Genomic DNA, 27,488 nt, shown 5'->3' on the forward strand with positions numbered 1-27,488 from the left:
TTCGAACCTGTATCCAGAGCTGATGGATCCTCTACTGGATCCACTGATTCACCTTCAGGCACAGGAGACAGTTCGGCAACCTGATCAGGCTCGGCATCGGAAGCTGGAGAATCCATTGGCGCCGGAGACTGCACCGGAGTTATCTTTGGCGAAGGAGACTTCTCCGGAGAGACACGAGGAGATGGAAAGGGCGAAGGAGAGATCAAGTCCTTACTGCGACGTCGAGGTGAAGGCGACCTCGAAGCCCTACTCTTCGTCGACCGGTGCCGAGAGTCAAGTTTCCTCTTTTTCTTGTGTCTTCGACTTCAACGAGTGCAAAGTCGACGACTCCGGCTTCGACTTCTCGTTTTCGACCTCTGCCGTCCTTCTTCGCCTTGGCCATGAACAGCTTCACTTCCCTTTCTTTGAGCCTTAGGGTTCATTTTCCTGCAACAGGAACAGTCTTCCACGTCGTGATCCGACGACAGACACCATAAACAATCTTCATGGGGGTCAGTGATGGACATGTGACCCCCACATTCCCTACACGGCTTAAATCCTGACTTCCGCGACGAAGACATGAGTACTTTAGAAACAGTAACCCAGAAGGAAACTTCAAAGTAACTCTACAATCAAGGAGAGTGCTGGAAAACCGTTACGCGTCAACGGCGCGGAAATAAGGGAACTGGCGTCATCACGCCGACGTGGCTCTCTTATGGCTCCGGTGACGTCATACGGAGTCGCGAGCGGAGCCGTGGAATAATGACGTCGGCGTGGAGAGCTGGGAAAAAAGATTACGTGGACTGCTGGCGCAGAGGATATTCACAAGGTGAGGAATCCACTGGCAGATGTATCCATCAGAAGCAGAAGTTACAAACCTCATGAGAGTCTGACCATGGATACTTTGCGTGGCACTGCAAGCTGTTCTGGAAGGGAGCCCATTCGATCACAAACTGGGGAGACCTATTATCTGGTTCAAAGCTTGATTAAGACTGCACGTAGGCCAATGTCTTCAGGGACTAGGTTGCTGTGAGTTGATCTTCGGCTACAAGCTATCCAATGATAACTGGTTCTTCTGATGCTGGGTGTCAATTTTCCACCGTCTGCCTGAAAAACGTGACACGTTGAATCTCAGATCTGTCGGTATTTATCAGAACCCGATAGCAGAAGAAAACAATTTAACATGGAATTGATGCCCAAGTGCAATGTTCACTGAGGAAGGAGCCGCACTACACCTCTTGAATCGCAAACCTTTTTGCTGTTTTTGAAATTATGCTATACTAGATGAAATGCAATACACGTTTTCGATCCCCATCAAGATAACGCTAACCGTGCACAGAAATACATCGGTAGTCATTGTGAAATTTCAAAATATCTACCACAGCATATACGGATATGGCATGCATCAAGGATCACAGTATTTCTAGAACATTGCTTTAAGTGTAGGCCTTCATTCACAGAAGATTGTTCAATCCACCCTTTAGCAAATTCTTGCATGCAATACCCCCTTATACATTATGCAAAAACTTACCAGGTTTCTTTGGGCTGTTTTTAACATTCCTGGGTGGAGACGATCGACGAATCATACCATTTGTGGTTTGTTCCATTCTTTTAGAGCTAGCAAAGAAATTTGAAAAGGAAAGCAGCAGGTCACTTTTTAAATTAGTAAAGAGATATTGATTATTCTATGCTATCCATAATCCTGTCATGCAATGCTAGAAAAAGGTGGATGCTCAAATTATTTTGGGAAAAAAAAGCAACGTGCAGCAGAATTAGAGAATGCTTTTATTAAATACCACCAATGGCGGGCCGGATCTCTATTATTTTTCCATTATTTTATACCACCCGTGAATTCAAAATCAACGTTCATGGGTGCAACAAATGGCGAAATAAATCTGCTCTAGATTCACTGTGCACAGAGCAGTATATAGTAACCTAGGTAATAGAGAGCACAGTTATTACGAGCAGACAAGTTACTTTTGTGTGATTTATGAAACCATTTCCTGAGGCTCAAGGGAATTCAGTGGTTACAAGGAAGTATCCTTGCTTAAGTGTTACCATTGGTGCTCCAGAGCCAAAGTACTTCTGTACTCTACTTTGGCAAGCGCTATTCAGCATAAGTTTCTAGGATTGTGCAAGGGATTCATTTTCTCCCCTTAAAAGTAAATTTGGATTAACAGTACAAAAGTTGCACAAGCTTCTCAGTGTTCAAAAGGGAGAAAGTTTATTCACACTGCAAAATAACTCCACATTTCTTGTAGAATGAAGAATGAAATGGGATGATCACTCCCTTAATTAATGGCAAAACAAAAACTCTGAACCCATGAAAGGTATTTGAAATCTCAAAACAAAACAGTTATGTCGAATTGAGGACGCTCCAAGATACAGTCTTCAGCCTTCCCCAGTCAAAAGGGCAGCGTTTTTTAAATAAGATGAATCTATTGGCCCTCTGTAGGTCTACCGACATGCATTTGGACATTAGCCAAAATTGTAGGGCACATATGATTTACAGTATATATAAAAAAAATGGAAACTAAAATCACATTGGTAAATTCACTCAAGGACTTCATGCATTAAGCAATTGGATAGATTTGCACCCTATGAAACACCAGAAGGTTATAGCATGCTGGATCATTATTAATGAGCACTGCCTCACTTGAAGGAGGATACAATGCAGCATGCTCAATTTTTATAAAGTTGCACTATCTTTGTGATTCAATTTCTGTATGTGAGATTTCACATGAATATAGGTGACTTTTATTGCTGGCAGCGATTATAGTTAAGGGTGCAGGCATTTTTACAGTTTGAGGACAGGTTTCTTACTGGTCCATCTAGTCCACTATAGCTGGGGTTGCTCACCTATCCTCGTGTATGGGCTGTGCAAGTATTGTGCTGCGTCAAAGTGCTCTTCTGTGACACTTAATGGAAGGTGTCCATTTTGGAAAGTTGAGCATGTTTGCACACAATGATGGTCTCTATGCTAGCCTTTACCAGGAGGCCCGTCCTTTTATCCAGGATACCCTCCCTGAAAGTCGTCTCATTTGTCAGATGGGTTCAGGGTGGCATTCCTTTCCTTTGCCTCATGTAAGTTTTCTCTTCTACAGTGACCCACTGTCCTGTGTTTCTGGCTGTTGCGTAGATGGCTCTGTCAGGAGTCATAACGCATTCCCACATTGGGGAGTTCAAACTTATGAGCCTGTGAAAACGGACAAAGAAATAATGTAAAAGTCCTCTTTCATTCAAACAAGAAATTAAATATTGTTCAGTCATGTTTGAGGTCTCCGCCACCAAATTTGGATAACTACTGCTTATCCCCAGCTTGAGCTAGTAATTTATCTGTACATAGAGGCAACCTTTCAGATCAGGATCGGATATGTACAGTGCCAGGAAAGAGACTAATTTCAGCTGCCCTCCCCCAGGCTTGGACCAAACCCCAATTGATAGCACTCGTTGCTGTGATTACCTTGCATGACTTGGATCTAGTCTGCACTGAAGGAAGGTGTTACTCATAACCTCCAAAAAACATGCATGAAAACTAGCCGATTTAAGATGTGTGGAACATGCCTTTGAGAACCTAGACCATCCAAGTGGCAGGAGATCCCTGCAGACCTGCCGCCCAGCCTACCTGTTGCAAAATTGAGATCAAAGAAACATTGCCTGGCTCAACAAACTATTGAGATGCTTTTTTGCATTGTCAGTGGAGAACCTGCACTATTCCCAAGACATTACCCCTACCTGCCCACACATATCCCCAGGAACATCTATGAGTATTTTACCTTTATATGCCCCTCAGTGTTTGTTCATGACCGGTTGACTAGAGCCAGCGGGTTTATTCTAGAGCCATATAAAACCTACTTCAACCTTTCAGTTCAGACGGTATCAGTTAGAAGTTTAAAATTGGCCTTAAGGATAGATCTGGCTTTGGAATGAGGAAGTAACCAGAGTAGTCCCCTTTACTGAGTTTTTCCTGGGGACTCTTTCTATTGCTCGCTTTAGTAGGAGCAACTTTATTTTCTGTTGTAGATGTAGTAACTCCTTTCTGAAGCACCTTTGCCCTTAGTGGCACTGTGGATGTTGTTTTGTCTCGTCACTTAGTGCAATACCCGAACTATATTATATACAGTATCCATTTGTCCAAGGTGACTAAATCAGTAAAGAGGAAGATGAACCTTAACCTTCCTAGCTTCAATTTAAAAAGAAGAAGGTAGATTAACTTAAGGTCAGGCATGCTGCGGATATTGCAGACACTTCTCCTGAGTCGGGAATTGGCAGTGACCATGCAGGACAAAATGGCAGTAGTTACAATAGTTCACCAGAACCTGATGGGTTGTCTGGTGGGAGTAGCACAGAGTGAATTTATAACAGTGGAAACACCAGATAAAGGGGTCAGCATCCCACATTGCTTATACAAAATACAACTCCAATTGGAGGGGGATGTACCCAGAAACATTTCTTTTTTGAGGACTTAAAGGATACAGTATTCTTTTGGCTGAAAAAGATTGGTCAGTTATCAACAGAAGGGGGATTGAGAGATATGCTAGGTTCTTCCTCCACATCAAATATCACAAACAAATGAGAACCCAGCTAGGTCAAGGAGACTAACTCTCCACTGGAGAAAACAGTTTTCTCGTAAAACTCTTACCCACCAGTGTTTCCCGTTGGTGGCATGCTTCATCATCGGGTCCATTTTGTTCCGTTACTGAGTGGGATGTGCTCAAGCATAACTGCAGCACTTTGAGATGTGGCTGCACTACCACAAAGACGTCGACCCATTACATAGAAAAGAAACACGCAGTGCAAGATTACCAATGGATTATCCTTGAGCACATCAATGACAGTGAATTCTGAACCGAAATTGTTCGAAAGAGAACAAGCTATGTTTTCATACTCAAGACATGTAGAGGGCCTTAACGATAATATCCCATGGAGTCAGTTCATTGGATGATCACTACCCCAGTAAAGTAAAAAAAGTTTTGGCGTAATGCACCTTTCTCTCACCTAAGTGGACTATCCAGCTCATTTTACACCATTAACTTATGCAAGTCTACTAAATATATCAGTTGGAGATAAGGGAGCACTGAGCCGGATCCCTAATAAATGCCCTTTTCATGTAATTGTTTTCACTTTTGGAACATACGTCTGTCCAACCCTCTACCTTTTAGTCAACATACAGGCCTTCATTTTTTATATAAATATTTAAATCTATTCCAAGAAAAAAATATCCATGTATTGAAAACAGGACTTCCACATATCTCTACTCTAATGGAACCTAAGGGATGCTCCATGAACGACCGCAATCTAGGTGTTGTCAGAAGTCTAACCTTTTTTTGGAGCACAAGGACGCAACATGCCAGTGTTTCAAACTAGTCTCAATCAGCCGTCAGTCACCGCATCAGTAATAAGCAATACCCGGTGGAGCACCAAGTACGTTGCAAGGCAGAGGCTGAGCCTGGAGTGGTAAGCACAGCACATGCCACCAGTTTTCCTCAATTGTTTTCTCTTGCTTTGGGCATATGCAGATTTAACAAAAAGCTTCCCTATGGACTATATTAATGCAACACACTTTCTCATTAGAGTGTGACTACAGGCTCCTCTCTCCCCCCAGGAGGCACCATGATGCACAATTCTAGCATCTTACATGAATGTGGTGTGACTTTTATCGTACTATAGGTGTGTCTAAAGTACTTTTTACATTGGTATAGGTTTGTGATGTTTTAAAACCACAAAATTGTTTTACTGGATTACAAATTTCAATTTGGGTTACACTAGGTGTGTCCACCCACGATATGTTTCTCACATTTTCCTTCACCTAGAGGTGCTCACGACGAGGAGAAGGATATGAAGGACACAGAAGGAATATGTATATGGCCATAGGGCTGTACAGTCTAACTCTTTGTTCTATCTCCACAGAAATACGGACAGTAATCACCAAGTAAGTGGTAAATGTATATGCACTAATTCCAACACATACAATGAGTGTGTGTTCTACGTAATACAGCAGGAGTGGTACCAGGGAGTAAGTTCCCCTAGGTCCTGATGAAAAGCCAATATGAGTATGACTTGAAACATGTCGACTGTGTAGGAAAGCAGGCCTATATTATTCTCCTCTCCTATCTCTTCCCCCCAATGTTTTCAATCATACACGCTAGAGGCCAGAATGAATAGGTTACAACTACTAGCAGGTATTTTTACGTTCATTTTAGCAATGAAACCCCCTCCTCACTCCTATTTTTAGCACCATCTCCTTTATCATTGTATAATCTTGAAAGTGCTCCCTGTTAGTTTGTAGGTAGCAGCACGTCCTGCTGCGTAGCAGAACGGGATTGACCCAATGATAAAGCATGCCATCAAGGGGTAACCCTGGTGGGTGAGGGTTTCATAAGAAAACTGTTTTCTCCAGTGAACAGTTCATCTCCTTGACATAGCTGGGTTCTCATTTTTTGATGTGGAAAGAATTGGTCACCAGATTTCATAATGGAGTGCTCAAACGGAGAAATGGTAATTTTATTTGCTTTGTCTGACCTCTTTCCAGAATCAGTTTAACACTAATACGCAATGATTCTTTCCAGATTGGATTATGCCAGTGGCCTTCTATTGGGCACTAACCAAGCAGAGCTCACACGCCTTCAGCATGTGCAGAATGCGGCCGCCCGTATGCTGATTGGTTTGCCTAAGTTTTGCTCGGCTAGGCGTTCTATTTCCGATCTACATTGGTTGCCCGTCAGGCAGAGAATAAAATTCAAAGTGCTGTGCCTGACTTTTAAGATTCTAAAGTTTGCCTCCCCTCCCATTCTAGCCCAGACCATCTCCCTCTACACCCCTGCTAGAGCACTTCGCTCAGCGGGTCAATTTCTAGCTAAGGTTCCTCGCTTTAAAAGAGCCAGAATGGGCGGCCGCTCGTTTGGCGTTCTGGCGGCTGGCCTCTGGAATACACTGCCTGTCAGTATTCGGTCTATGTCAAATCTCCTTCTCTTCAGGAAAGCCGTGAAAACATTTTTGTTTCCAGAGGCTTAGTGGTCATGACTGGTTCGTGGTATCAGTTGTTGTGTTGCTTGTCCTTTACAGCGCCGGGACGCCGCTTGGCTGGGGCATCTGTGCGCTTTACAAATACAAAATAACATAACATAACGCCGAGGAGTGGGAGCTAGCTCTAGCTCCTGCATTATATCGCAACCATGTGGGGTGTGATAACAGTTCTTACCATGAGATATGACTGAGGACAACCCCACAGCCTCAGAGACAATACCCAATTAGGCATGAAGCTAAAAACAGATTAGGAAATCGTCCAACAACTTGAATACCAAGGTACAATAGAAAGTGGCACCTCATCAATGAATAATCCCTTGTTTCCCGTGATGAAACCTAAATCATTCCTATTGTCTAGTATTAGACTACAGACACTTAAACACAGCTACTCGCACATTTGCAGTACAAAATGCACACAGTACTGCACTAATGAACAAAATAGTGTGGACGAAATGCAAAGCAACACTAGATATCTTGAATAGATATTTCTGCTAGAATATAGCACCTGGAAGAGATATTTGACTGAATTTTCTGCACAAAGCTCTCAGAGGCAATTCTGTCGACTGCCCCAGGGGTATAGGAATAGGCCCAGGCTGTTTTCAGCCAGAGTAACAGAGCTAGTACAACATTATGATGACCAGGCATTGTCCTATGTCGATAACTTATCTGACTGATGATAAACTGATGGAACACTGGACAACAGTAGACTGCGTAATTCTGGGGTTTGCTCACATGGGCCACAAATGTATTAAAAATAAAATAAAAAATGCCCACCTCAATGTCCTTTTTCTGGGATGTGAGTTGTGAAGTCAAAAGCCTTGTGACACACTTTAGAGAAGTGCACACTACTTCAACCTCCAAATAACTTGAAAAGCCTACAAACCATATTGGCATTTCTAAATTTTGGCACAACATACATTCCAACATACATTCCAGATTATGCAGAACGTTCTGTACACCCTGGCATGATCGCTTCAAAACACTTACACAAACGTGTAAACACATTAAACTTGATCCACATCCTAACTGGGACATCCGGGTATACCTAGGTTACGTTCAATGAAGGTGACAAAACCGACTGCATATAAATCATATTTATACGCCTATTCTGAAATGCGTTTTGCAAATACAGAATAAATACTGACAGCAGTACAAACCATTGAGGTGAGAGAGCAAGCCCTATCTCAGAGTAAACACATTATTGTTGTGACCCTGGTATCAACCTTAGAGGCAGTCACCAGAGCAATCGTTCCAAACGCTAAAGCATCACATCCACAATGGATACAATTGGCTAACTTGCTCACCGCAACAGATGTAGATTACAGATTTGTTGCTACTTTACTAACACAAGCTTTTCTGCAGTACTAACAAGAATATCCTCTGCCTAATGAAATAATGCCCCTAGAACAATACGATTACATCATATACACCGATGGTTCTGCCCAGTCTTCCTGAGGGACTAAACACCAAACCCAGCAGCATGCGGAATTGTGAAAGGGCGCATGCAGAATGGAGAATTCCATCCTGAGAAAACCTACACACAGTAACTAGGTGACTGCATGGCACAGTTGACTGAACTAAAGGCTCTAATTCTGGCAGTGGAAAGTACAGATCCTAGATTCTCCACACTCAGTGTGTGATTCGATTTATTGTGTCCAGTCTTTCAATTAATATCAACTCTACTGGAGTCAGAATGGGTTCAGAGATTCAAAAGGGTGCACAATAGAGCATAAAATGCTTTTGGAATAAGTAGCAAAGCTGAATGTATGCTTGCCACAGACTCATGTAATACATACATTGAGTCGTCAATGTGCCTGGCATGCACGTTGCAGGGAATACCATAGCTGATGAAGCTGTAAAAAAAGCAGCAGTTTGCACCGCTGCAGTTGCTGCAATTATTCGTTCAAGTATAAGGATAGACAGACTTTATGGTGGCTGTCCATGCTGCTCGCAATGACACCCACTTGCTGAAAGGCTTTCCACTCAGGTACTCCTACAAGTTAGATGCACAAAACATTCTGTGTGCTCACATTCCGAGAGTGGGGGATAGAGTAATACCAAACACTGATCGCAGGGTGGGTCTAATACTAGCTGCACGGGAGGGTCTGGCATCCGCTCAAGCAGGGGTGGCGGATACAATTTCATTACTGCAGCAATGTTACTGATGGCCCAGTTTTACAAACAGACCAAAGGTTTTCTCCTTAAATGTGACATCTGCCAGCTGATGAAGGGTTCCACTGTGATGCATCCACCACAGACACCTCTACTGATTTCAAACAAGCCTCTGGATTGTGTCTATTTGGACCAATGCGGCCCTTTGTAATCAGATTGGACTTACAAGTATATCTTGGAAGAAGTATATTCTTCCTATGGGTATGGCCACAGCGATCGGCTGACTCCTGAACTGTTATAAAGGATCTGCGAGTGTTCATCTGGCTATACGCAGTAGGCACAATACATTCCGACCACGGACTGGCATTTAGCTCTAGGGCTTACAAAGAGGCAAGTTTGGGTGTGACCCTGCATTCTCCTCACCATACCATCCTGTGGGAAATTCAGTTGTGGAGAGGAAAAAACTTGACTGAAAGCAGTCTTTAACAGCGAGAGTATTAGGCTCAGGTCGCAGTTGGGTACATCACTTACATGGGGTCTAGAGGGCACTCATAACAACCTGCCTAGAAAATTCCTGTGTGGTTGGACTCCCTATGAAATCCTTTTTGGAGTAAAGATGTGGGACCCAGACCTCAACAATACCAGCACAGTGGCAACGGAAACACTGTTTGATAGCACTGAATGTCTGGCTGTTTTACAGGAACTGAACAGCTTCTGGGATGAACATAGCAATGTCCAAATAAAACGCACTGAGTGAGTGCCAGTAAACAAGACTGTTGAAGGTACGAGAACTGTACTTCCTCCAACTCTTGCTGGCCGCAAAGACAAAAGATGTGTCTCCATTGATCTGGTCAAGCCATACCAGGCAGCTTATTCTCCACAGTAAGCCACATGGGCTCCTGGGTAGCTACCATTCAGGAAGTTCAAATGGCAACTTAAATAACCAATGTAGCATCCTCTCTCCAACAAGAGACACCAATCAACAACAACAAAGTATGCCTGCTACCCGTTGCTACGACAATGATAACTGTACAATCAACTAGTACAGAAACAGATTTCAATTTGGAAACCTGAAAGGAACATAGTCTACGTGAATGTACCACAGATCTAGTCCACTCAGTTCTACAAAACCTGCTGAGCTGCCAAAAATAGATCGGACTGCCTCTGGGTACTTTTTCTACTTTGATGACTTCTCTTTGGATTCATCTGACCCACCTCCACCTCTTACATTCAGGCTGAAGGTACATGTCTTCTATCTTTGGCTGAAAAGACATTTTGTTTCTCCATGGCTTCAACTGTGGATTACAATCTCATTACTGTTCCTGGTCCTTTGTATTGGTTTTGTGACTGTCTTTTTCCTACTACCGATTAGACATTACGCTCTGCAGAACAACTGGTGAACTTTGTTCTTAAACCATATTTGTCATCACACCGACAACAAAGAGGCCTCTCCCTGGTGAACATATCAGCTGTTCCAGTTTGACGAGATTGTTTGGGATCGGGTACTGTATGATGTATATGGCCCCAATAAACATTTACAAATTACTTATTCGTTTAAGATTTCCTTGAATTATGTCATTACCACAGTACTGTTTCTGACGATTGGGACATTGATACAATGCATGAAATGCTAGAAGATCTAGAGCATTATATTGTGTGTTATTATGATGAAATGTTTAGTTCTCAACTTTACAGTCATCATTTTCTGCATAAAACAAGTATTCCATGTGTGGTTTTCAATTACACACAATGGGAACATTGCCCTACACCACCATATGGTAGTTCAAAAACATTTGCACAGAAGTTGCTTTGTTTCTGGGTATTATACATCTGACCCCGCCTCCTTATTACTATAGGCTTGCACCTTAACCGGCAAAGAAAAATATGCTGACACCAAGTTGATATATTCGGTTTCCTTTCTTTCCCAGCTGTCTATAGCAGGTTTAGAATTTGAGGGACACTACAGATGTAAAATCAATTTGGGGAGCAAAAGGTTCATAGAACTGAGGACTTATTTAGAGCATGCAACAAATGATTTTCCTGTACAAAACTGAGCAACAAATGACATGTCTTGGATTAGCTAAATTGAGATTTGAACACACCACGCATTCTCACATTCGAACGCTTTGAAAACTGGCAGCAGTTTACAAAATACACTAAGGATGCATTAGATCCATGCTACGTAATGACACGTACAATTCATCGGACCCCAACTGGAAGGAATGGTTAGTTTGGCCACTAGACACAAACATTAGTCAGGCACGATTCCCAATTCACATCGAAGGTTTTAAAATAAGTAGGCCTGACATGCCGTATGTGCAGTCTGAACACTTGGGGGTGGTGACAACCTACAATACTGGTAAGTTGTGCCTTGATGGGCTAAGGACATCAACACTTGGCCCTTTTATCTGATGACCTGGAACTCAGGGACTTTTTATTAGGTCCTCGGAAACTACATCAAAAATGCTTCTTGAATGCAATAATCAATGAAATACGGAAAGTCTTTCAACATCAAGCTGCCGAAGTGAATACGCTAAATTGACAGTACCAATATAGAAAAAGCTCTAGCAGTGGTTGATAAGGGTATGACTACCTCGTCCTCTAGAATATACTCTTCTGGGAACATGGTGTCATCAGCAATAGACCACTGTTAGACCTGTCAGCCCTTTGGGTGGTCCCTCCTCATCATTATTTATTTTGTCCCACTTTTGCCTCAAACCCTGTTAGAATGTTTCCTTTTTGGGAACCACCAGACTTTTTAGTGTTGATGCAGTGTCAGGGAGCCATTTTCCCTACCCCTGGAACTTCTGTCTGAGGGCCTGAGACACAAAATGGTGGCCACCCATTGTCACCTGTGACATCACTGGAACCTACTAGCACCTTCCAGAACATTCTAGAACTCTGACAGCGTGAGGCAGGTTTGGAATGTTGGGAAGCCAGCTCAGAGTTGACAGTTGGAGTTGGCAGTTGGCACCTGACTGGTGAAGGGAGAGGAGCACAACACTCTAGGAGGAAGGAGTGAGGCAGCAGGGGTGGAAACTTGTGCCTGGAGTGGGGTCCATAATCCCACCCTTGATACTAGTCCCTACTGACTGAGCCCAACCTGGAGCCCTGTGTGGGATAAAATCAAGAAGAACCAACACAAGGACCTGAACAGCCGGAACAGGCCTTGGAAGTGAAGAACAGCAAGTTCCTGACCTGTTTATTGGTTTCCCTGGAGTCCGACGTCGAGAAGCCTAGAGACCTGGGGCCGGAGGAGAAGAAGCGGCGCTGACTGGAAAGCAGACGTCGTACCCGGAGCCACCAGAGGTCGAGAAAGGGCGCCGACGGAGGTCGTGGAGAGTACCAGAGGTCGAGGAGGAAGACACCTGAGGTCGAGTGTGCGGCGTCGACGGAGGAGTGAAGTCCGCCCTCCGGAGCCGCAGGGACCAAGGAGAATCGTACCGGAGGTCGGGAGTGGAGATCGCACTCCGGAGTCGCCGGAACCGGAGGAAAGGAGCACCGGAGGTCGGGAGTGGAGATCGCACTCCGGAGTCGCCGGACCCTGAAGAGAAGAGCACCGGAGGTCGGGAGTGGAGGTCGCACTCCGGAGACACCCGGAAGTAGGGAGATCGTGACCCTGTGACGCCGGGGACCGACATCGAGCCGAGGCCGACCGCCGACATCGATCCGGAACCGCCTCACGGCATCAACAGGAACTGACATCGAGCCGAGGCCGGCTAGCGACGTCGAACCGGAACCGTCACTCGGCGTCGACACGACTCCGGCGGAGTCGGAAGTTCATAAAGAGGGCAGTAAGTGGAATAGAGGGCGCCTAAGGCCCTGTGGAGCCCTAAGAGACCATCCTAGGGGCTAGAGAGGTGTTAGGACCAGCCTGGGAGTGCCAGGGGTGGACTGAGACTGATAGTGACCTGTGTGAGGGGTTGTGTAGGTTGGGAGAGCCAGATTCCTAGATTACATTTGACCTACCTCAGTTTTAGCCTCAGCCTTATCCAAGCTAGGTGAGACACCCTCAGGCCATCCACATAACCACAAGCTGTGATTGGGCCAAATCAACCCATAGTACCTCACAAATGTGACCTGATTTGAAAGTGTACTGATGGCTTATATTTATTGAGAGTATTGTATTCCTTGTATTTATCCTATTTGTCTCACAGTATTTGTCTCACAGTATTTATTGTCTCACAGTATTTATTGTCTCACAGTATTTATTTGCCTATGTATTGTATGCACATCTATTTATTCATTAATTATTTATGATCGGAGCTTATTTATTTGACCTACCCTTCTTACAGAAGAAGCTTTGTGTACTGTAGGTGTGTTATTATTGATTTAACCTGCAACTAAGAGAAAACAAGATAAACACAGATATTTTCATAAATTTTTACGGTGTAGAGTCGTTTTTGGAACGGATGAACGCATGGTTAGTGTGGGTGTGACGTACGCTTAACACGGTGCCTTCCTTACCGCTCGAGCCAAGCTACCAGTGTGTGTTGGGAAACCACCGGGTGACTGCTAACCTCGGTTGCCCGGGGGTTTTCTAACAACCACGTACAAGACCTGTCCGGATAACAACATGGGCAGTCCCAGCTTAGGTCTAATCTACTATTGAGCTGGCCACTTCAAACACTACATTCTGGCCACATGCCGTGGTGGCCTATTATTGCCACAATTCTATTTTACCCATGGTATTAAAAGATGAAAAGTACACTATGTTACACATAAAAAAACTAGAGAAGTTACCTTTCACCTTTGCTGAAACACCATTCACGGACTGGATGATCCATTGGTAGATCACCCTGCTGATTTCGACATTTCATTTTTAGTACTGTCTGCAATACCACCAAGTGGGCAGATAAGAAGCATTGGAGTAGTGGGGGGGAGGGTTTATACAAGAGTATTAGGAACTACCCTGCACATTCCGGTATCAAAACAGGGAGACTGAAGTTTTTCTGTGGTTCAGACTGCGAGGATATTTTAAGTGGATCCTTAGTGTGCAAGGACTTCATTTCACGGAGCCTTTAATGCTTCTGTGGCAAAGTTATCTTTCTACTTGAAGACTGCTGTGATACATCTGGCTTTCAGATTGCTCTCTGATGGGAGTTGCCTGAAGCTGAACAGTGAAGGCACAGCAACTGATGAAACCGAGTCACGGTTTCCTGCCACTCGGTGGGCGCAGAGTGTGGTGGATCTTGCCGGATAACCTGGACTGGATATGGAGCCTCATAGTAGTGCGGCCAGCCATCTTCGGCGGTGCAGCCATGCACCCCATCACTCAAGAGGTTTACGTACTCTCAGTTTTAATTATTTTGTATTGTTCTAGCAAACATCGTATTAAAAGAAAGGGAACCATTTAGCTTATATTATACTACAATAATCCTTTGATGCTGGCCAAGAAAGTTAAAATATTTTTGATAAATCAAAATCAAATAAACAAGATTCAGGACTTGATTCCAACATAGTCTTTACATGGATACTTCGTAATAAGTTATGCTTTGAACACAATGCAAAATCTACTCTACCTTTTCTCTTCCTCAAAGAAGGAGGCCCTGCCCTGGTCCAGGATAAAGGGGCACGTTGATAAAGTGCAATCGTCATCTGAAAAACAATACAACTTTCATAAGTACAATTGCAGATTGCTAAGTGTCACTTCAGTGGATGTATCACATCTACAAAACAGGACTTCAAAAAGTAAACAATTAGGTAAGCGCCCCTACTGCATCATTGGAGGTCAGCAACAACAGAAATAAAAATTGCTGTCATATTAGAATAATAATAAACAATCTTCATTCGGAAGTAATACGGCCATAAAGGAGATCATGCATTCTAAACAGGAACAAATTAATTAAAACATTTCATCACCTAATAAATATACACATATCGCTATCATTCTGAAGGGAATCTAAACAATCCTATTCTTACAGTTTCTCTTGGGAGTGTTTCAAATCTACGCTTAATCATTACATAAACTTTCCTTGGACATAAAATTATTCCCATCAACCTTCATGTGAAATCAATCATACCATACTTCACATGCATTTTGATTATGTTATCTACCAAGCTAATTTCCATAGTATACCTCCTGAGCTCAGTCAAATCTGGATTTCCTTGATCTTATTGCTCTTAGTAAGGGAGAAACACAGTGTATGAGCGTTTTGCATAAGTTGCAGATGCAAGAGAGCAACACGTGCCTGTCTAAATCCCCATTTCTTTTAAATAAGGTTTAAGAAATTGTCTGGGAATGCGTAAAATATTTACATAAAAAGAAAAAATGTAAAATATCCTGTGGAGACCTATTATCACAGCCACAGGGGCCTCTATCCTCGATTCATACTATAAAACCAGGAGGAGAGGCAACTAAGTGGTGAAACATATTCAGTCTAAAACGAGTGATTACAAAATGCTCATGGGTTCTAGTTAAAATGGAAAGGTAGGGTTCCATGCCCAGCACCGATTTAACTAGAGCATGGGCTCTTACCATCAGCTTATTAAGCTCCTTTCCTTCACGCACGGTGCTACTGGTTTTTAAAAAAATAGGTCTTTGATTAACTGTTTGTCCACCATCTTTACTGACTCATGAGTCATAAAAATACCAGGTCTTCCCAGGGCACTGAATGAATCTTTAATGTATTTAAGCCAAGGGATTATCAGAGCGTGGTCCAGGGCAAGACAATCCAAAATTACTGCTTGATTAAAAGAAGCATCTTTGTTGGACCATACATTCACCCAACACAGCAGGGCCTTGACTGCAGCTAGATCTGTAATTAATTCGACCCCCAGCGCCTCATGTGCAGCGTAAGCGGTTGTTCCCTGCAGCACTTTTAAAAAAATCTCTTAAAAATTTATTTTGTGTGATTCGGAGTTTATCAACTGCCTTATAGCCCCAAATCTCACACCTGTACAAAGCCTTGGAAATACAAATTGACTGATATAATTTTAAAATCACACCCGGAGACCATGTGCCTAACGTAGGAGCGTGATTTGCAATGGCTCCCAGGGCTTTCTTCATGACCTTTGCCTTTTCCTCCTTGAGGTTATTCCAATTCAGTTTATCATCAAATAAGACACCCAAATAAGTAAAAGTCAGAACTTTAGCTAGGTTAGCAGTGCCTGCCATGTAGGATTTTATTCTAGTCCCCAGACACCCTATTTCCATAACAAATGATTTATTAAAATTGGGTGATAAATCCATGCTGTCATATTATCCAATTGTTTTTTTATAGTGGCAATATGAATGATTTATAACTTTCTTGTTCAATATGAGCACACGTAATAGATGGGCTTTCACAAATGTTCATCACAAATTTACACTAAAAAAATATTGTTAGAGTCTGCACCTTTTCATTGTCGCAAGGCCACCAGCAATAATAGACTTCATTAAATGCGGCACTAAAAATTATGAGTGGCTGATTAAATAGCAAAAGCTGTTCACCAAAAATTCAATTGGCCAGGAGGCTGCTGAGAGCTCGGCGTCAATAACACAATGTTTTGTATAGAATTGATTTTGAATGACTTATTTAAACAAAGCAAGCATTAGAGGAATGCACTTCCAGAATAGGAATTGCCATACGAGTCCACTTTCAAAGTATCTTTTCTAACTTAGGGCCTTATTACGATGGCATTCTCTGACCGCCGGCTGCCATCGTATTAGGCAGGAGACGTCCGACAATGAGTTGGCGCTCCCGCCTTCCCTATTTGGAGAGGGCTACCGTGCAGATGATTGTAAAATGCTTTTTTTCAACTGGGACTTGTGCTGTGGCCCAGAAAAAGGGCTGCAGAACAAGCCGCAGTAGAAAAATGAACTTTGTGCACATCCATGCATCGTGTGCCTGGCACCATGTGGTGCCTGGCAGACGGTGCATGGATGCGTGAGGGGGCACTACATGTACCCCCAGCACACTTCGCAATGGCCCACGGGGGACGGGGACCTGCTTGGCGCTCACAAAGTCCATTTCCATCTGCCTTTTCATGGCAGTGGTACTGCAATGAAAAGGCAGTCAGAAAAGGACATACTAATCTCTAAGGCGGTGCCTGCGCAGACACTGCCTCCACTGTAGGGATAGGAATCCGACCGCTGCCCCCAATGGGATCTTGGATTGTGTTGGAGGTGGCAGTCTTTCCCCCTCAAACTCTGCGCTCCGACTGCCGATATTATAATCCGGCAGTCGGACCGAAGACCTGGATGTTGGGCAAACCGCCACAGACGGCCTGTCAGTGGCGGTACGCCCGCCATCATAATGAGCCCCTTAAATTTGGATGCATAAGCCTACTTGTGCCATTTTTTGGTTCATTCGTTTTTTAAATACATTTTTTCAGTCATAAATGCATATCTAAATATATAATTGAAATATAATTAACAAGTTACACAGTAAATGTATATTTTTTGCTAACTGTACAATTGAACTGATACACAATGGCAAAAATATTCATCAAATATTACATGATATTTGGTTTCAATAATTAAATGAATGTAGTTAAATAGTTTACATAAAAAGAATACTGTGGTAAAAGCATACATGTAATTTATGCAAGATCAGTATTGAAATTAATATATTTTGTACAAGTCAATACATTATAAATATTTTTAAAATAACTTATTTACACTTTGAAGTCAAAACAATAACGAAAGAACACAAACAAGACAAGGAAAGTAATACAATAAAGTATCAACAAAGGTTAAAATAAATGAATACGTAAGTAGCAATTAATTATGCATATACATTCTAAATAAATAAAAGTTAACTCATTGAATTTGAGTATAATTAAGTAAAACAAATCATAATTACATAAAAGAATACATTACGGAGGTAATATATTTAAACATTTTAAAGATAAAATATAGGTAACCTTTAAAAAAATATTTCCATCATAGTAATTCACCGATTTTACATAGTTTATGCAGCTTGCAGTTACATGGCACCAATTTTACTAGTTGCAGGCAATGGATGCAGAGGTACAGGTACCATCTATTTTCGCTTACCAGAGTGGGTTAGGAGAAAGGAAGAAAATTTATTTTAGTTTTTTTAACGCAGGAATGCTTTTGGGTAAGATGTAAGCTTAATTAACTGTACATTTTAGTATAGTGCAATGCTTAAGTGGGGTCGCGGTGAATGTTTATGGAGGATAAATTGTATTTCTGCATGTATTTGTATTGCATTTTATTTACAGGAACATTTTTTCAAGCTGGATGGAAATTTGCATTGGATTCATGTTTTGGCCTAATTTTCAATGTGCTTATTTTTTTTTATAAGTAAAGAGGGTTAGGTGGCCCCCACCCCTCCTCAAAAGCATTACACTTTTTCAGCACCTTCACTATAATTTTTCTAGTTTTTGTTTTCATGCCGGGTTAATTAATTTTAATGTTTAATTAACTGTAATTGTTTTTTCCTAATCGAATGGAGAAATGTGGGAAACTCGCCCCACACTTTTCTTCTGATTGAGCACTCACTCAATTTTTTGGGGCATTCGAAATCATGAATTAATTTGCACCTTTGGAATATTTTGTTCTACATTGGACTATTTACTTTTCAAAAAAAATTTAGGTTTTTACTGCTTTTGCTTTTATAAAAATAGATGCATTGTTTTTAAATAAAGGGAGTGCGGCGGAATACCTTTCCCATTACACAGGATAGCTGCTCCTTTGTTGGAAGCAGGGGGTGGGATATTTTAGCAAATCGTGGTTCAGTTTTATTTAGAAATTGATTGGACTCGCTGTAGGACTTTAGCGTTTTTATTTTTTGTATTAGGGTACATGATTTGCAGAGTTTTATTATTGCAGTGTAATTTACAATATAGTACTGCAGTAGATTTGTTTAATAATGTGATTGTGAAGGAGGTTGTCCTTGGTTTTGGGTATTTTCCAATTTATTTTGAGGGGTATATTTCTTTGTGTGCTCTTATCCGCATTATTTTTTACATTGAGAGAATATTTTGTTTATACAAATGTCATATTTTGTGGATTGTACAATGGATTTCCTCCTTTTATTTTAATATTCTGGAGTGTAGGTTGGCACTGTTAAGTAATATAAACCTCTAATGGTTTTTTTAACTGCACTTTTTAGCAGACACTTCCATGCTTTTTTTGAGAAACTTTAGGATTCTCAAATACTTGCTAAAGATTGTGCTGGATGCATTCTAAACTTTGCATTTCTTGACACCCCGAACAAAAAGGCACACATGCTGGGAAGGCCTTTGCCACTGCTACTTGAAATGTGTTTTGCCACCCGTCTAATGCATTGTTAATTTTTAGGTCAAAGCCTACTTTTTGCTAACATCTTTGGGACATTCGGAAAGCTTCCTTGGGAATGCATTACGCCCATTTTAACTCACATTTGCTAGCTTTCTATTTGCTGGCTTTGTTTTAGGCTGTTCAGCTTGAGTTTGTCCCTTCCCTTGCCAAAACCATATTTGTATTTTCCCACCAGTACTTTATTTCTGAAAACAGGCCTTTAAATATTGTTCTTATCTTGTCCCATTTGCTGTGCAGTCAGTGATGGTGAATCTTTATTCGTTTAGAATCTGACCATTAAAGGACATAATTAAATACACAATATATCAATCATCAGATAAAATGAATGCATTACAAGGTTCAATGGGTGGAAAATCACAATAAAAAAGGCAATTCTAACGAAACTTATTTTTTTTTTTTTTAAACAGCACAAATACTTTTAAAAATGGCATTATAAAAGTGACTTTTGAAGAATGTAGACTGGGAAAATCTTCAGAATTCTTTTGGGTCTATATTAAAAATGGCTTAAAATCCCATGATTCAGGAGACTAATACATTTCTGCCCACAAGATCAAACAATCCAAAATACAGAGTACGTTATAGCGGAGGTATCTTTATACAGCATATTTCTTCCTGAGCCTCAAAGCAGCAAGAATAAAATTTACGACAAACAAATTGTCTGAAAGGGCAAACTTTGTAAAAAGGACAAACTCTCTTTCTGGGAAATAAGCATCTTCTCTCTCAGGATGGAGTATAAACAGGCCAATACACTGTGGTAAAGTGTGCAAAAAAAGCATAAAGTGCATGGTGGATTGGGCAGAGACTGTGTCACAGGGACAACTCCGGAGTGTGATGAACCCAAAACATGTACTAGGAACGGCAACCAAAAAATGGACCATGTTGAAGCGGAGCTGTGCGAGATCAAATCTATGCTCATTGTTTACAACCCAGGTTAAGTATAGCGCCCTCAAGAGTGGAGGTAGAAATCGACACATACCCAATGATCAAGACCATGTTGAGGGCCGTAGCCATTCTTACCTTTTCTCAGTCCTTGTGAAACCTTTCTTTCACTAACATCTTTGACCTAGGATTAATACTTCCTGGATGGTCAAAGATATAGCTTGACCACAGTTAAGAAATATTATTGTTTTACATATGCTAACAAGGGGATAGCAGGCATGTGACTCAAATTCCTGCAGTCCACCATTATCACATGAGAAGCTGGACTTGGGAAGGGGGGGGGGGTAGACCACAGTTTGAGCCACAATAAAAAAGTGGAGCCACTCTTACATGGTCCTCCAAAAAGCCAAAGTCAAGCTGCTGATGTGAAATGCAATTAGATGTCTTCAGGATGGCCAGAAGTCAACACAATTTTTTTTTTGGCTGTCTGTAGGTTACCGAAACCAGTTTATCTACATACATCTGCACCGTATGTACTGATGTAAGACTTTTACTCTTCTAGAGTGTAACCTTTTCTCCGAGGGCTTATGGCCTAGCTTTGTTGTGAATCTAAAAATGGATTCACATGAAGCCACCTTCTTCTGTATTCTTAAAACAGTAAGCCTGTCCCAACTCAGGTTTGGGTCAAATGGGATACCTAGTTAGTTGAAGCTGGTCACATTGGCAATAGGGGTTGTCCTGATAAAAAAAGCTCTGGGATCCAATTTTCTTTGGGCTTCAGGTCAAGATAACAGATTTTTGGTGGTTCATTTTCAGTTTAGGATCCCTCATAAAACCTTTGAAAACATCTAAAAAGGCCTGCCTTCCATTAGCTGTACATGCAATTAGGACTACGTCAGCTGTATATAAAAGTACAGGGACCGAATGTAATCTGAGGGTCATCTTTAACATGAGATGGTAGGGCAAACTCAAGAGCATTAATATAAAATAGAAAAAAAAAAGAGCCAAGATGCATTGCTGTTTCACCCTTCTTGTGACCTCGATAGAATGGGTACATTCACCATTAGACATGTAATGGATTTTGGTAGATGTGTCCCAATGAAGGCGCCTACGGAAGATCCATTAAATAAGGATCAATGCCAGATTGCTCCATTAGACAAAGGTACATGAGGAGTCCATAAAGTCCATATTTATGGCACCTCTCCTGGCCTTGGCATAGTTCCTAAGAATTAAGGACAGGTTTAGTGCCTGCTCGACAGTGCCCAAACCAGGCTAAAACACATACTGGACTTCGGGGAAAAAATAAAAAGGAATTTTCCTTGGACCATTCTTCAAATTTGTCGATAATTACACACCCTAGGATTTTTGCAGAAGAATCAAATAGCGAGATAGGATGGTAATTACAGAGAGGTTGCTGTCCCCTTTCTTGAATATAGGCACTTTGATTCCCTCCATGAATCCTGCGGAACTGACTTAAACACTGCTTTCAGTACATTAGTTAACAAAGGGGCACAAAAAGCTACATTTTGCCTGAACAGATCAAAAGGCACCCCATCAGGGTCCAGTGCCATCCCGGCTGCAGCTCTTGTAATGGCCTTCAACACATCTGCTATGAGGATTGACTTCTCAAGCCATTTATCAAAAATTAATGTGGGATCTACCTCAGCTGAAAGGGAAGATCTGTTATCTTTCAGGGGTCTAGGATTAAACATTTGTAAAAAAATGGGAGATCCAGTCATCCACTGGTATATGGCACTCTATGCATGAGGCCGGTCGTTCTGAAAAGACCATTTACGATCTCCCAAAATGCTCTATTGTCCCTCATCTGAGCTGCACCCTCCAAATCATCCCAGGCTTTGGTTCCAATTTCCTGTTTTCTGATTTTGAGGGATCGCTTATAGTTCTCTTTTTAAGGGCTTTATGGGCACTAGTGCACTCTCAGTTAAACCATGGATGAAGAGGGCCTTCTTTTAAATCTCAAATGCCTAATTAGCATACAAGAAGCTGTGCTACAAATCTTAATAAAACTATCACAGATTTTTGTGGAAACTGCATGTGAGAAAAGGCAACGAGCAATGTCATCATAGCAACTTTGATCAGATCAAAGAATTTGAGGGTCCACTGACTCCCATTTCATGATGGCCCCTTTATTAACAGAATAATGTAAAGGTGGCCTAATTTGAGACTCATTTCTGGAATGATGAGTAAAGGAAAAACCTACGCTGGTTGGATTATGGTCACTAAGAAGTTGAGGAACCACCTTGTACATTGATAATTTGCAGGCCAGGTCATTAGAAAGTAGAATGAAGTCTATTGTGCTTCCCTTGCCTCTTCCAACAAATGTATGTGGATTAACTATATCAAGGTTATTAAACTCCGAGACAAAATGCTAGTTATGAATGAGAACTACCCAGTTCAGGGCCTCCCCATTTGTGGGTGACGTTATCACCATGATCATTTGAGAAACCACAGTTGGGATTACCGCTAAAAGTGCACTGAGCCATGTTGAAATCCCCTGCCCAAATAAGTGATGTGTGGGTTCCTGCAGTGAGGGTTAACTAGGTGACAGACTTTTCTAACTCTTCATTAATTCCAATTGGATGAGCTGTACAAAGTTATAATAAAAGTTTAGAAGAATTACCTTAAGTGAGTTGCACCAAGATATTTTTAAGATTTGGCAACTTGGTTTATATGCTAACACCTCGACCTTCTGGTTCCTGATAGCTATAGAAACCAAGACAGCCAAATCCAGCCACCCATTTAAAGCCCCAAACATGGAAAGGGTCAGTGGACCAGGTTTTTTGGCAGCATATTTTATTGTAACCTTGAATAAGACAAAGCCAGTCCATATTGTGCAGTTTCGAACGGATCCCTGCAACATTCCAAGATAAAACAAGCATTGGCATAGCCAATAGGTCTCACCTTTGGGACCTTGTAAGTGTTTAGCCATGCAACAGTTGGTTGTACCAAGGATATTGTGCTGCATAACTAAATACTATAAGGTCCCCAAAGTGAGACCTATTGGCTATGCCAATGCTTGTTTTTAATTAGGTCCCCCTGTTTCTATAACGAGAAAGGTTGGACCAGAAAACTAGTTTGCTACTGAAACTTCTAACAGCTCATAAAAGAAAGTAAGTAAAAACAATAGTCGTTAAATATAATGCATGAAAAAGCCTGAACTTAGAACCAGGAATTAAATGTAATCCCTCCTCCAACTTCTTGTACCATTGCAGCAATAAATCATGCTGTAAGGAGAGTTTAGGAATTATGTGTCCTCCAAAGGCAAAACAGCAGGCCGTCTGAACTCTCAAATGCAAAAGAAAAACGCTTCTATTTTCTGCATGTGAGAAAAAAAACGGCCCTCAACCTCCATGTTTTACAATAGAAAAAAACAAATGTGAGACTGTCTAACTTGAAGAAAAATGTTAATGAAGAAAAGGGAGTGCTGGTAACAATGATACTCTAGTGTTAAAATAAAATTCAATATTTATAGTTCAATTTTTTCAGGCATACATTTAAACAGCTTACATTTGTAATCATTTTCCACTTTTCTCGTTAACTATCCTCAGACCGGTCATTTAAACGTGAAGTCTGTGTCCCTTTCAGAATGAAAAATGAGAAAAGGAAACCTGCATGGCTTGCTAGAAGGGTGGGAGACGCTTCTCCTGTCTGACTAACATGTTACAAGCTCTGAACTTTCTACTTAACAGGCAGGGCACGAAGGAGTTAATGCAGAAGAGGAAAACTGTGAACTTTGGTATTAGCTGCCTTCCACTTCCAAAAGCCCCTCTTTCCTCCCTCAAAAATGAAAGAATAAAATCTGTTAACATCACCAAAATCGCACTGGTCAACAGTCCAGTTTAGATTGCGTTTCAAACGCAGCCTGTTGTCAAAAACAGAAAATAATGCTCAACTAAGAAGCACATCACATGACAAATTGGACAGGTAACAAATGAGAGCCAAGCGTGAACTCACAGCAGCATCGTGGGCACACAGAAACACTACTGCCCTCCATTGCGTTTCACTTAGACTGTGTAATCAGCAATCCAGAAGTCACTGGTGAAGGCAGTGAATCGTTGCGAGCTGTAAACACTACTCTGCCTCGTGCGCACCAGCCCCCTGCAGCTGCAAACGTGAAACATGGGAGGAACGCAGCTGCCAAAATGCGCGCCGCTGCTCGCTCCCAACACCAAAACGCTTTGGGAGTGAACATTTTGAGAAAAGGTGGGATATCCACTCTCCTTTTGCAATTTGCGTGCTTTCATTATTGAAAGCCACACACAAAGGCCAATGGAATCTGTGGGAGTTGCCAAACAGACACGGAGACCTTGCGGGGAAGTTTGAAGTGATTACATGAAGCCTCTCAAAGAGCAGCGCATGAGCACTGCGCTAGACTTGACCTAAAAAAAGAAGTGGCTAACTTAGCCAGGATATGAGCCACATTGAGGTTTAACACCAACGTTGGGACAGGCAAAGAGTCTGGGGCCAAAGTTGATTGGGCTCCAGGCGTGAACTGGGGTCCTGGGCGCTTGAGCTCAATCCGGACTTTAGTTACAGAGGGAACAGCACCCACCTGGCTCAGAGTCATACTGGAAATGGCTCACTTCTTATGAGCAGTCCAATGTCGGGGCGTCAGGACCACCCCAATAATCAGCCTGGCTCCCTCAGGCCAGTCTGTCTCGTTACAGTCTGACAGAGCTGTAAACCCATTGTTACACAATATGCCCCAAGATTACTGAGGCTGGGGAACATATATAGGCGAGTGTGCAACCCGATTTGGGCGCTTATAAAAATATCCCAACTGTAGTGTAACTATGTTAAATCTTAAGAGTACTCTTGGTGTATGAGGACTCCGTAGACTTCCCACTCAGCTTGGGCGTCTGAAGTTAACCACTATGCAGTTCCCAGGTATGTCCTTAGCTGCTGATCCAATCCAACTGACCCCTCAGACCATAAGAATGTCATCTTCATCTGTAATGTGAAAGTTTCTATTTCCCTAAGCCAATGAATGACCTTACTTGGAGTTTATTCCTAGTTCTCCGTTTGGTTTGACTTTAGGGGTGTGTGATGCTATGAGGAAAGATACATCACCATCGGCTCCATTTTGTATAACGGAGGGGATGTTTTTGCTCTTCACCAGTTTTCGCTCTTCACTGTGCAGAGTGAGATGGAACATATTGTGTGGGATGCGCCCTTGGTACCATTCACAGGGTTGAGATTGCTTTTGCTAGAAAAATATGCTGAATGTACAGCTCAGGCTTGAAGCACACATGGGGGTCTGGCTGCACCTGTGAGTGACCTCGACGCAGACCGGTACAGCCAGCCTCGTTGTTGCAACAGAAGGAAGGAGGAGAGGTTTCTAGAAATCTCTCCTTGGGTTGGGTGAAAAAGTTATTAAAGAAGGGGAATGGCGATTCTTCAAGCGTAGTGTAATGAGAATCTAGATTTCATTAAAGGCACGGAGGCTATCATTATGCATAATAACCTTTAATGCCACTCCTGAAACACCATTAAAAAACTCAACACGTTAAACACTAGAACCAGAACTCTAACGTCCATAAATAATCCATCCACTGAACATTCCTCCTCTTTTAAAGCAGCAACTGTACCTTCTTCTTAAATGCAAACTTTATCCAACACTATTACTTCTTTATTCTGTAGAAATACCAAAAAACATTTAAACCTTTCCTTTTTTTTTAAACTTCTTTATCCTCATCATTTATTATCCAACATTTTCACAGTACAAACAATGTAAGCTTTACACATGAAAGATACCACAAAATAACTCCGCTATTATTCATTCACAAACTTTTTTTTTTATTTTTTATTTGAACTTACCCACATGGGCAGTGGAGGGCTGGATAATCGCCATTTCTTTTCAACACCGGCGGCTACCATTCTTCATGTTCAAACCCCTTTAACACCACATTCGAAACATGCCTAATGGGTCTAATGCCTTGTAAAGTACCTGCATTTGACCAGTCTGCAGCTTTTAAATCTTCAAGCCGGCCACCAGACAAATACATTTTAGTCGCCATTGCACAACATAAAGAATGTGATTTGAATCGGTCCACATCAAAACCACTCCCTTTCATATCTTGACCCATCTTGCAATAGTTGCTGTACTCACTGCACGAAAAAGTTTCACTTGAGAAATCAACGGATTCTCACCATCACTCCTATGCTCCAATACTATACTCTCATACTCTAACATACAATTCACTATGCACAATTTCCTTTCTTCTGTAAAAATTGGATAGAAAACCGAGTCCGACATGGTCATTGTTCTATTCAAAATCTCAAAATACATTCCATCAGGTCCCATCAATCTATTACTTACCTCCAGTGCCTTCACATATGATACTCTCTTGCATGACACCAAACATAATAAACATGCCAATTTTTCGGAAAGTCTCTACAAGTCCAAAAAATTATAGGCTGGCCATTGCAAAAATAGCAATAGCACAGCATTGACATCCCACAGCACACTGTAACGTGCTTTAGGTGGTCTCTTAATCCTCATTCTTTTTATGACTCTACACACCATCACATTTCTTCCTACAGATCTGCCATTCACTTGAGTGACCCGCAGAAATTGTAGACCTGTAACAATTTATTGTATGATATTCTAAATGCACCTCAAACTTTTCTACCAAAAAATTAACCACCTCCAATACAGGAGCTTCCACAGGATCCAAACTCATTTCCATGCATCAACTAGACCATACTCTCAAAGTCTCTTTATACCTATTCCTAGTTCCTGGAGCCCAGGATTCCTCCAGAAATTCTTCAGCCTTGACCAAAAGTCCCTCGAAACCAACAGATCTACTGACTTTCCAAACAAGCAGGTTCAAAACCCCGCTTTGCACTAAAGGATGTTCCTCTTCCTCTGCCTTCCTCAGAAGACTTACCTTTGCAGGAATTAAAAAAGGTTCTGCACATGCTAACTCCATAAGTGATTGAGACCAAACCTGCGACACCCAAAAAGGTGTTGCCAGCACAATCTGACACTCTTCCTGTCTCATCATGAGCACTCTATCATTGCGAACGGAGGAAAAGCATAAGCTCTCCACACCTGTTAAATTGCGTTCACCTCCGACACCAATGGATCTGCTCTCCAACTGAAAAACTCCAACGGTTATGTTAATTGACTCGCAAAAAGATCTACCTCCAGAGGACCCCACACACGGTCTACCCTGCAAAAATGGCAGTCTAGCTTCCAATCTCTGAAATCCTTCAAATT

The 27,488-nt window shown here is 41.9% G+C and overlaps 1 protein-coding gene across 3 annotated transcripts in view; it reads right to left on the bottom strand.

The window, feature by feature from the left end:
• Positions 1-27,488, bottom strand: part of LOC146856562 (uncharacterized) — a 511,781-nt gene that overhangs the window by 326,603 nt on the left and 157,690 nt on the right. For all 3 annotated transcript variants that reach the window (XM_085654765.1, XM_085654767.1, XM_085654766.1), the window contains 2 exons: positions 14,640-14,715; positions 1,511-1,596 (listed from right to left, as the gene is read on the bottom strand). In XM_085654765.1, coding sequence (XP_085510891.1) covers positions 1,511-1,596; positions 14,640-14,715 — 162 coding nt within the window. The remainder of the gene's footprint in view (positions 1-1,510; positions 1,597-14,639; positions 14,716-27,488) is intronic.

Source organism: Triturus cristatus, chromosome 4_1 (assembly GCF_964204655.1).
Source record: "Triturus cristatus chromosome 4_1, aTriCri1.1, whole genome shotgun sequence".
NCBI lineage: Eukaryota > Metazoa > Chordata > Amphibia > Caudata > Salamandridae > Triturus > Triturus cristatus.